We start from the raw sequence: 12,113 nt of genomic DNA, 5'->3' as shown, positions 1-12,113 counted from the left end.
GAGGGGCGGCCACCCGGGCGGCGATAAAAGCCCGCGGCGGCGAAGGCAGAGCTCCGGCACGCTCCTCTCGGAAAGGCAGAGAAGCAAGTGCAACATGCTGCCTCGGATTCTCCCCAGGACTCCAGGTGCCAGAGCTCCGCGGGCTGAGCCAGTGCAGCGGAGCTGTGGGGACGGACCCCGTAAATGTGCCGCTTTCCTGCCGCATTCGTGGCTCGAGTGTCAAACCACAGCACAGACTGCCATCTACTGAACCGCCAGACGGTTTCCTTAAAGTCGTGTTCAAACCGTACATACGAATGCGTGGAGGTATGAATTCGCACGTACATAYGCACGCATCCGGCACAGCCAGGGGAAAATCAACATTATGCATTTATTTTACCCTGCAAAGCAGACCTGTACGAACCCTAACAAATAAGTACACCTCTATCCCGAGCCTGTAGAATTTTCTCATTCTTCGGAAAGTGGCACCTGTGCATGCAATTGGAAAAGGGACAGAGGATGGCTATTAAATCAGCGTTTCGAGATGATGAGAGCAACAGAGTAATTGCAGGAGCTGCCAGAAATCAAGCCATTTTCAACCACTAGGTTCTTAAGAAACAACTGCTAATGTCACTAGATTTTTCAGAGATCTCAAACTGGACTTTCAATGGGTTTCTTGCCAGAAATAAATAAGAAAGACAGAAAAAAAGAAAAGAAAGAAAAGAAAGAAAATCAGTATCAAGCTCAAGAAGAATAAACTTAAATAAAAGACAAAAGGACTGAAGGAAACAGTGCCCTGGAATTACTGCTTCAGCTACTCCACTAAAGCATCACTAAACTTGTCATTGCACTTGATAAAGTGCATATTGGTCTATCAGATTACAAGCAGATAGGATGGGCAAATACTATCATGCCCCTCCTATCGAAGCTGTGGCTTTCTGCAACTAAAAATTAACGGTCTGGAGAAAGATCCCTCTTTTATTCTAGCTCTCAAGAGATATTGCATTACTGCTGCCATTGATTAAGTCTCATCCCTTGCTGGAGYACAGCTTTTACAGGAGGCACCTCAGTTCCGTCTTAATTCTGTGTGCACAGCCAACGCCTGTATCGCATACAGCCCAGGGCATATTTCAACTGCTTCAAGGGACACATGGCACTGTTCAGGGCATAATCTCCCTCATCGCAAGGGTTAACCTGCACGGCTCCCGATTAACTGGAGACTCTTGTATATGCCCTTCACATATCCAGTGCCCAACCAATAAAAATATTTGAAACAGTACTGTCAAGTAAAAAGCTGTATGACACAACTGGAACAAAAAGCAGAAACACATATGAGTTATAGGAAGCTTAACTAGAATATTAGACAAAAACTTAAAAATGACAGACTATATCTTCTTTAGTATAACTAATAATACTGAATGCTGCCTATGGTACTTCACTTACAGTCAGAAAATTCACTGTAGCCCTCCTCATTACAGCTGCATAAAACTGAAGTGAATTACCAATGGGTCTTATTTTAAGAACAGGTAGAATACAGTTCCTGGAACATCATTCATCCTCCTGTGCAAAACATGCATTAATTCTCTTTGAAACAAAATCACATCATAGCCCTGCATTCAACTTCAAAAATATATAAAAATATATTAGTTATTTTCAAGAAACAGTACTAAAAATATTATTTTCGGCAAATAAGATGGTGACTAAGTCCTCTTACATGGAGCTCAGATAGTGACTCATTGGAATAGTCAGAAGCAGGATGTATTCAGAAGCAGTACACAGTCAGCCCCTCTGCTCTGAATCTGTTTCTGTTGAGCCACTGATTTTTCCTTGCTCTGCATGTCAAGTTTATGCATCTTGATCTGCTTCTCAAGACCTGTCGTTAGTCTGAAATTCACACTTTCGCAAGGGTGACCAAAAGAGAGTCTCTGCAGGGTTAGACCAAAGGTCCATCTCTGAGTCACTTGCAGTTCAAGTCTATGTTTTTGGAGATGAGGGAACCAAACTGCACAGWTTTCAAACCATAGATGAACCACAGATTCATATAGGAGCATAACAGTGTTCCCTCCTGTATCCATTATTCCTTTCGCAGTGCTGCCTAACACGCTGCAGGCATAGCCATGCAACTGGTTGTTTTCTTCTACTTTCTGCAAGTAATCCTCTCGCCTCTKGTTTGCATCTCTCTCCCCACGGTGAGTTTTCCCTTACACCAGTATACTTATAAGCCTCCCCTAGCCCTGTTTGTCAAGGTACCACAACTGCCTCACACAAATGACTCCTAAAACTGTCATCTGAACAAAGTTACCTCAGTCATTTTTTCTTGTCTGGTAAGTCAAGCCATTTACAGTAGCAAGAAAAACTAATTTAACTCAACCTTCAGCATGAAGCGAGTAYGTTATCCCTATAACTCTTTTGGACTTTGATCCTCTTCCATACAGTCCAAATGAAAGTCTTGATCCTGCAAGTAGGAAGCACCAAGCTGTTCTCAGGGTTTCTGCAGAGGGTCTTCCCTCACGAGCACTGCGCTTCTGCCTCCATAGTCCATGTGCAGTATCAGAACATTTGACCTTAAATTCTCTTAGAAAAGGCTTCAGTTTCTGATAGTTTTGCAAACACACATCTCGGTGTGTTTTAGGTTGACTGCAGACATTCAGTTATATAATGCTACAGCCCCTTTAACGAAGCTCAGGAAGGGTCATCCAGAAAGGGTTAGCTTTCTGAACTGTTTTCCAGCTCTAGTTTCAGCTACAATACTGCTAGAAGTGTTATTAGTTTCCTCATCCTAATCAGAAGTAGGAATTGGTAAAATTCTGATGAACAAGACCGGTTTTATTTTGAACCCCAAAGACCCAAAGCAGTCCTGTACGCTCCCAGAGTTTTATGYGCTAAGTTTTGAAGGTTCTCTACATGCTCATTGCTCACACTCTTACATCAGGCAGCCATCTAGCCAGTAGCCCATCTCCACCCGTGRCCGTAAGAGGAGTCTTAGGTAGCAGTAACAACAGGGTAAACATATATGATACCTTACCAGAACACTCCTCCATCCATCCTTCAAGTATTTTCAGATGAAGTGAGTTTCTGAGMTAGATATTTCCATATTTAGTACCACTCAGTAGATTTCTCTCGCGTGTGCTTGTCTGGCCTCTCACTTACCACAGTAAGCTTTAGCATTGCTTGGCAACAAGACTCAACAGCTTCTACCCATGGTGTGTGGTCTTCTCCTTTGTTTTGAGCCTTGATCCTGCCTGTTTCATTTGATATCCCCTAGTTCTTGTGCTGGAGGACAGAGCAAATAGTCAGTGCCTATTGACTTTCTCCGTACCACTCAGGATTTTACAAATTTCTGTCACATTCTCTTCAAGCTATCCATTTTCAAGTTGACAGCTGTTTCTTATAGAGAAGCCATTACCAGCCTTTTGAAAAAAGGATGTCTCTCTAATATTATGTCTAATATTTTACAGTATTAGACAACAGTAACAGTAGTACTGTTCTTCTGCTACTGGATGAAGAAAAAAAATAAAATTACTCATAACCTGATGTTGCTACTGAAAATAAATATAAGAATTAGGATAGTAACAAAACATCATGATAATAAAGAATTAATTAAAGACACTAATTAAGAGGATTCACTGTTCATCCTGCTTATCAAACTCCTGGCAGAGATTACTTTTCAACTCATCATAAAAGTAAAATGATTTATGAAAGCGATTTCAAGCATGGTCTGGAAGAAACTGAACAGTGAAAGAAAGAAGCACCCATGTATCACTGTACCTTATAAAGAAGAGACATATTTTTTTTAAGATTATGGGAAGAAAATGACTACATTTGCATTAAAAAGCTGAAACTGTCACTAAGGAAAGCATATTTAAAGACAGCAGCAGCATCTGTAAGTGTCTGAAATCCAATGGGTGGGTGAAACTGGACCTTTAAGCTTGCATTTCTTTTCTTGTACAAAGTCTAAACCACGTTCAATCCAACAATATCTAGTCAGAGCCTTGAGAGACTCTCATTTCCATTTCACATAGCAAATTGTTCTGAAGGATGAAAAATTTTTTTGTAAAGTTTGTTTCTTTAAATTAGGATTACTGGACCAAATTCATAGCTAATGTAAATGGAAACAGTTTGACTGGCTTCAGTCACAGATAAATGTGATCACCAAATTAATCACAAGATGAACATCAGTAGACCTTCTTGTGGAATATGGTTAGTGTAAGAGTATTGTTTGTGGGGTTTTTGTTAGTAGTTGTTCGTTTTATTTATTTCACCCTCTAATTCTACTCAGAACTCTACTCGGAAGAGGAAGAGAGAGGAAGAGAGATCTTGGCATATCCTGCAGGGCTGAAGGGTTGGGAAATCAGTTTATTAGGTCTGCTTCAACTCACCAAGAGTGCAGCAGTCTGGGAGAAGCTTCACCAGCCTCTGCAGAGCGCAGAGGTGAACATCGCAGTTATGAGAATCACTCTCCAAAACAGTCCCGAAACTGTCCCAGAGGTCAGCGCAGGGGCTGACGGGACTTGAACCACAGTTTTTTTTTTTTTTTTCTTTTTTTTGTTCACATTCAAACAGGGCTGAAATATGCTGGCAAGACAATCTAAAATGATGAATGTGAGATGATTTAGTTACTAGCCTGGAACGCCTTTTTGTTATTTTTTTCTGTTTTAAGGTGGTTGTTCCATTTGTTAGTTACCAACCACCATCTCTACTCTTGATACTTAGCCTAGAGAAACTTTGTACATACCTTAAGACATATCCAGGCGATATCTGCTCTAGCACCTGAATAGTGTTTCCCTGAATATTTCAGCAACTCATTAGCATTCACCTTTTAAAATGTATAGTTCRGCTAAATTTCTCTTATAACCTTTCCAATCTTGGTTTAATTTTGGTATCAGGAGGTACCAGAACATGGTACAAGGAACATGAGGAGAGAGCAAGTCATTGATTTCATCATTGTAAATTATACTGAGTGCTATGGCAAAAAAAAATAATTTTSTGTCCCAGCAGAAACTCTAGTGTGCAGCTCATATCAAGCCTGTGCCTTTAGCAAACTCTGTGCTGAAGAGCTGTCCAAATAAAACAACTGGATTTCATTYATTGTAAAGTTGTTTCTTTAAATTAGGATTACTGGACCAAATGTATAGCTAACATAAATGGCAACAGTCAACCTTGAATTTCTGTATTATACTAGAGCTGTTTATGACTTTGAACTTAGTTATCTTATAAATCCTTTTATTTCCTTACAGCTCATAATTGTAAGTATCACTGTGATGTAACTCAGACACCCTGCCTTTGCCATTAGTATGAAATTGGTTCAAGGTTGAAAGCAAATGCAGTTACCCAAAGTTCAAGAGTACTAATATTGTTGGAAAGTAGGTCCATAAATTTTGACCTCACCATTTTGCTACCATATTTGCCATGCAGAGATACTTAGATCTTTTTACTTACAGACCTGAAAATTTTCCTTCTTTATTTTTCATTTTTGACAAAGAGTATCCCCAAACATTTGCTTTTGCTTGTTTTCATATAGAATTTTTCCCCTTTAATAGAGTTGAGGAAAACCAAATATGTTCCCCTTTTCTCCTTTAACAGAGTCGAGGAAAACAAAATATGCCTTCCTTAGATTAGCCTTTTAGGCTTCTTTGAAGAGAACAAAGTATTCAAAAAAAAAAAAATCTGAAGAAAATTTAGTGAAACATGCTTCTTAACAGACTTTCATAGTTTCCTCCCATCTGTCTTGTCTTCCTTAAAGATTATGGATTAGAGCTTTTAGCCAGCATAAGTTAACATAGATCTCAAGTAATGCTACCAAAATCAAAGTTAGGAAATCTGAATCCTTGATTGGAGTAGGCTTTGGCTACCTGCATGCCAACACACTGATACCTCTGGGGTCTATAGAAACAACTGCATAGAGCGTATGTCCCCTCATTGATACATACTATGCTGGCAGGCATATAGGTGTTGGATATCATGGTGCACAATACCAATAGCATAACACGAGGATGTGTTGTGTGAATCAAGCAAACATTTGTTGGTGAACTCAGGTGCTGCATATTTGCCAAACATCTGTCCAGGAAGGTAGTACAGGCATGGATCGGCATGAGGCGTTTGCTAAAGGGATGGTGCTTTCAGGAAAAAGGTGGCATCCGCATGGTAAAGATATATTCAAACTATAGGTAAAATAGTAATAATCAGTAGTAATATAATTATTAGTAAAAATGATCCTGCATGAGAAAAGCACAGTAAGCTGTAAGTTTGTTATTATGGCACCTAGGGCTCATTAAAAATATCTCCAAGCCATAGTCAGTACCTATGAGAGAGAAGTTTATTCARACCAAGGAAGTCATTTTTCTTTTCTTACATTAGGTAAATTAAGYGATCGTGAAAATCTCATTGACAACCTGAAAAAAATGAAATCCTGTATTCTGGGAAGAGCAAGAAGGTGAAGCAGTGCCCATTCTCGCTGTGCATTTGCACTGTGACCTGCAGCTTCACTGCTCCCCTTCAGAGACCATCTCTGGAGGTGCAAAATGGTCAGCACTTGTGTGGATACCTACTAGGCAGGAAAGACACCACTGCTGGACATCACCCACAGCCGACAGTTCCTACACCCTTAATTTTGTACCCTGGTTCTTGTAATGCTTCTCATCATTAGCTGGCTTCTCCGATACTGTTACCATACCAAGCAGTACAGAATATCACTCATCTGAGCTTGATTTTAAGCTTTCACATGGAGACTTCTCTATTGCAGGGATAGAGTAACCCCAAGGGCTGGGCACAGCCTTGTTCTCTCCTTAAGTTCTTGTAGAAAGATAGTCAAGTCACAGTTTCTTTATATCATTAAAAATGGGTATAAATGAACAGTTTCTTGTGGGAGCTGTTTTGAGATCTAAAGCTGAAGCTGATTTGTAAAGCAGATTTAATGGAAAGAGGATGGAAATGGAACTAAGTGGGATTTCAAGCCATTTTCCTTTTTAGTGTCTGCCAGTAGAGCATGACTTTCTCCATCCCCTATCACATCTGTGGTCCTGCAGCAGTGGCACAGCTCTACGTGCCCACTTAAAGGAAAGTTGAAATTATTTCTAATTATTTCTATTTTCATTATTTCTAATCCCCAGAGCACTTTTGTCTCCTGCAGGACTAGTTGCTGGATCTGTGGAATCTGGGAGCACAGCTAAAAATACAATTGCTTTTCAAYATGCACACATTTCTGCTGGCCTGGTCTCAACCGGCATTACGGTCCAGGTCAAGCAGCCGCATGTCCACAAATTTTGGCCTGTGAATGTCCTCCCTCCCCATGGAATCAATAATTTTGCAACAATATACACAAAAATGAGTTCAGAAAGTTATAACAACAAAGTCTTCCCAAATCACCCTGTCAAGCCGGAAAGCTCCTGTCTCTCTCTCAGCTCAACACACATACCCTCAACTCATTCCTACTACAAAATCCTGGGAAAATAGAAGAGCCTCACAGCAAGCCTCAGGATAAGGATACTCACTCTACATTAGGACCAGAAGAAGGAAGAAGCCACATGCCACCTCTTAGCTCAGAGGCAGGCTGCTGGTGGGATAAAAAAAAAATAAAGACCCAACAGTCCCATCAGATACGAAGCTCATGCATGCGTCTGCTCGATCATGCCTGCTGGAATGTAAGAGCAAGCTGCTTGGCGGCAGACACGTGAGGTGCTTTATTTAATGAAGTGTGTGCTGTGGGAAGACACCAGGCCTTTCAGCAGAAAATCAGGTTTACTTCTCACGCCTCCAACCAGTTTGCACGTGGCTTAAAATCAGGCAGCTCGGGCTGGGCTGCATCTCCTTCATTTCCTAGTCCCCGTCTCCAGCACAGATCACAAAATGACAGATCTGATGTTCTCCATGTTAAATCTTTATTAGTTTTCACAAGACAAACAGCAAAGAATTACTGTAACGGGACCGCTGGGCTGCGTTCTCCACGGTGCTCCCCCTCACAGTTCGAGATCACCAAAACAAAGAGAGGAGATGTACATTGAACACAAGACTTAAGGATGAGCTGACCTCTACATGTAATAAAACAAGCTTCTGTATTTTTACTACGGACTGTAGAAGGTATGGCCTGTATTGAAGCTGTCTGGTATTTGTTATGAGAGTCTGATTTTTTTTGCTTAGCTGCTTCTTACTTTGACTCTTAATTACTCTCAGTTTTTGCACCAAAATTTTCTGTGTGAGACGCAGAACTTCTGAATCGTTAGAAAACTCTGGCTTGCAGGCTGCRGAGCGCAGCTCAAAAAATCAGGTTTAGACTTGCCAGACAAAAATATTTGGACAAGGATGAGAATCTGCAGAGTAGATACTAGAGCTAAAACAAAGGAAGAGAGCAGAAAATTGGCTCCGCACGCGAGAACAACGTTGCGTGCGCGCCGCGGGCCTCGGCCTCGCCTGGCGGCGTTCGCGGCACGTGAGGGTCCSGCTTTGCTGCCGGGAGCCCCGCCAGCACCCGCTGCCGTCCCTGGCGCTGGCTCCCGCGGCAGGTGACCTTGGCGATTTGCACACCTTGGCTTGCGTCTGGGACGCTGGGGCGGGGGGGGTTGCCTGTGGACAGCCGGCCCGCGCCAGCGCAAGCCAGGCACCACGGTCGTTCAGCTGAGGTTCTGATGGTGGCACCGACGCATTAGAAAATTTGCCTTGACTTCTACCTCCTAAGCTGAAGGAAAGAGCGTCCTCTCCTCGTGAGCAAGACWACAAGGAAGAGATGGAATCCCACATTGTTTTCCCATGCTTTGTATGTATATACACATATATACATGCRTATGTGCATGTGGGGGGTATATTTAAGTGTGTATATATATATYTGTTTTTCAGAGAACAACTATTTAGAGATAGCATTCTTTCAAAAGAAATATAATAAAAACCTCATTCATGTTATAKTTAGAGTACTAGCAGAAATAAATGTGAAATTTTACCTAAGGGAGGATTACAAAATCAAGTCCAGGTGAAAGCAGTGTTCTCTCTACAGTAGACAAGGACCCTGCCTTGCCTGTTGGCGTAACTGCAGGCAAAGATTCACCTTTCTGGAACTGGAGAGACAAGACCACAGGCAAAGGTACCCGCTGTGTTTGCGGGACGGTACCAAACCCGTCGCTCGTGCAGCTCGAGCCCAGGCGAAAGCAACGCGGGGCTGCCGGCCGTTCCCCAGCGCAGAGCRGGGACCTGCGCCTGCTGGCGGCAGAGGAACGGCTGCAGCCGGCCGGGCAGCCGCCAGCGGCATCCTGCTAATTCACCCAGCAAGGCRCTTGCCTACGCAGCTGCCGCTGCTGTCGGTTAATCCCCCGCTCGCCCGACACTCTTCGTCCTTGGTTTTAAGCGCTGCTGCGTTTCCGACTTCACCCACAGTCGCTCTTCCGAGCCCGTCCCGGGGAGAGGCTGCGGCTGCGCCAGGACCTGCTGGGGCAGCTCCCGGCGCAAGAGCCCGTGAAATCCCCTGCTAATCACCTGCCACCGCAACTTTTGCCCAAGAGCAGCTCAAATTTTAAACAGTGGGGCACATGAACAAGCAGGCAGGGAGACCAAGCTGTGCATGTGGTTGGGGATATGCAGCAGCAAAGTTAGACCTTCAGTATCAGCTGCAGATGTCTTTAATACGGAACAGAAATATTTTCCACCTTAAGTCCTACAGGAAACACATTAAACACCGAAATATAAACTAACAAACTTCAGCTTCCAGCACAGGAGGGTAACAAACTCCAAAACACTGTCCAGCCTCAAAGACAAATATAAATCTTATCTTTACCTCCCCTAAAAAGTATATAAAAGCAGCTGCATACAGGTTCTCTCACCTTTCCTCCCAGGGTATCCAGTTAATGTTTTGCAAATGCCTGCTTCCTCTCCCAACTGAAATACTTCTATTTTTAAGAAATAGCGATACACATACACATATTCATGACTGTAATTGTTATATACATATAGAGAGAAAGAAAGAGCATGTACAAGAGCATGAGCACACGCACCTTATGTCATACAAGGTGAGATATCTTTTCCAGGAGTGAGAGAGAGTCCCATCCCTCCCGCCAAATGTGAAAGCTTGAAAATTCTGTGCCAAGAAAAATAAACTGAAAGACTGAACTTCTGGGCACTCAGAAAACCCTCCTGCAAATTCTTCACAGAAGATTATGGGCTATTTGCAGTCAGTGAGATTTTGACAGGCATTATATGGAGGAAAGATTTATGTAGCAGAGTATCGATGTTTTCCCCTCTGCCTCTGTAAAACGTATTTTAGCAATTAGCAAAGAATATTTCAGTTCTGCATTTGCAAGTTTTTCAGTCAGCTTTGAAATATTCTCAAACAGCTTTCTTTACCTGTGCACCCTCAGACCAAGGGAAGTTGACATTCTCGTTTTGCCTTTACCTGTTCTTTTGCCTCACACAAACTGTGAACACTTCCCAGAAGATAACTGTATCCTGAACAAAAATTACAGCTGAATTACTAAARCACTGAGAACTATTAGTTGTGGATGGTTGATATGCCAGGACCAGGCACTTCCTGACAAATATCTCTTTAGGATGATGATAATCCTTGCCCCCGATCTGGCCAGCCAGAGCATTAGGGAGAAATTTTTTCTTGTAGATCACCATGTCTTTAGGAAGTCACCACAYATAGACCTCTGACGCGTTTATTACTGAGAAGCACATGTGGTGATAATCAGGCTGCCTTGCAGAATAAGCAGGAAACATGGATGGGTTCAGGCATAAAATCCACCAGCCTTGCTAACAAAAGAACGAAGAAAACGACAATGCTTTACYGGCCCATCTCAGAGAAACAGCAAACAGCGAAGCCGTTAAGCAGAGCTGCGGCGCRCTGGGAACTGCCTTAGATTATTTACCTGTTTCGGTGTCTCCTTGGGGCGTGCGACAGTAGCAGCATTCCATGAAGATAACGTAGTTCAACACATTGAAGAACAGACCTGTGAGCCCAACAATGAGGACAAGCAATGCTTTCTCTGTCTTCTGAGGACTGAGATACCTCTTGATTGCCTCAATGAAGACGCTGAGCATCAGAGCGGCGGCAAAAACAGAGTTGCCAAAGGCTCCCAGCACATCCGCCCGGGAGAAGCCGTAAGTGCTGGTCTTGTGCCATCTGATGTGGCTCACCCTAACGCCGACCAAACCGATGATCATGGAGATGAAGTGAGACAGAACAGCAAAGGCATCTGAAGCTAAGCTAAGAGAATTGCCAACGTACGCTACCGAGACCTCAGCAGCGAAAAGTGCGAGGCTCACAACGCACATAAGGATGAGCCTGCTGCTCCTCCCTGAGTAGCGGCCCATTTCGATTGCTCTTTCTGTTATTCTGGGGTTCTACAAGACAGAGCTGTGCAAGCAACAACTCAATCTCGGCAATTCTGCTCTTCGCCTGTCAGTGCTGCTCACATGTGGGAGTCACTTTTATAGGAAGCAATAAAACAATAAATCAGTTTAAAGGGCAGTTTAGCAAGATTTGTCACGTGAAGACAACTCGAAAGCTGTATCTCCAGTCCTGTAAGGGCTCCACCCTTGGCAGACTTTTTTTTTTTTTTTTTTTCCAAAAAAAAAAAAAAAAAAATGTAAGGGCTCCACCCTTGGCAGACTTTTTTTTTTTTTTCCCCAAAATAAAAAAAAAACAACTGAGACTAGCAGAATCACCAAGAGGTTGCCACTATGGCCAACGGCATCATGCTCAAAAACAGARTAAGACCCACACAGGAGAGTATAACAAGGTGGCCAAGAATTTTAAGACACTAGAGAAGGCATTTCTCCTGCATAAAATTTCCTGTGACATGTTTCAGCCATTTCCATTGCCAGTAGCTTTAGTACTGAGAAAATACTACATACCTATAGGAASAGACGTTTCAAATCCATGTTGGGTTGACATTACTTTTAGTAACATGGTAAGCATGAACTGGCTGACAGGGTAGTCAAAAACATTAGCTGGAGTACTAGTTTTAAAGATAACCAAATTGATATTCCATTTTAGCAAGCAGAGAGTTCTCTGCTGTTTGTACTCTTGGCAAATTTTAAGGAAATCCATAGACATGGAGCAAAGTTGGAGAGTTGGAGACCATTTTCTGAATTAATGACCACTAGACATGAAAACTGAGCTTTAACAACAAACCCAAAATGCATTCTTCATT

At 42.6% G+C, this 12,113-nt stretch overlaps 1 protein-coding gene across 1 annotated transcript in view; it reads right to left on the bottom strand.

The window, feature by feature from the left end:
• SLC30A10 (solute carrier family 30 member 10) overlaps positions 1–11,271 on the bottom strand; it is an 18,354-nt gene extending 7,083 nt beyond the window's left edge. Inside the window, exons 1-2 of the mRNA XM_085326054.1 lie at positions 10,865–11,271; positions 14–55 (exon numbers count right to left, since the gene is read on the bottom strand). Of these exons, the coding sequence (XP_085182180.1) occupies positions 14–55; positions 10,865–11,271 (449 nt within the window). The remainder of the gene's footprint in view (positions 1–13; positions 56–10,864) is intronic.
• Between the last annotated feature and the right edge of the window lie 842 nt (positions 11,272–12,113).

This window comes from Rhea americana, unplaced genomic scaffold (genome assembly GCF_003343005.1).
Source record: "Rhea americana isolate MKP2758 unplaced genomic scaffold, rheAme1 scaffold_127, whole genome shotgun sequence".
Taxonomy (NCBI): Eukaryota; Metazoa; Chordata; class Aves; order Rheiformes; family Rheidae; genus Rhea; species Rhea americana.
This window is presented reverse-complemented; position numbering and strand designations above follow the sequence as displayed.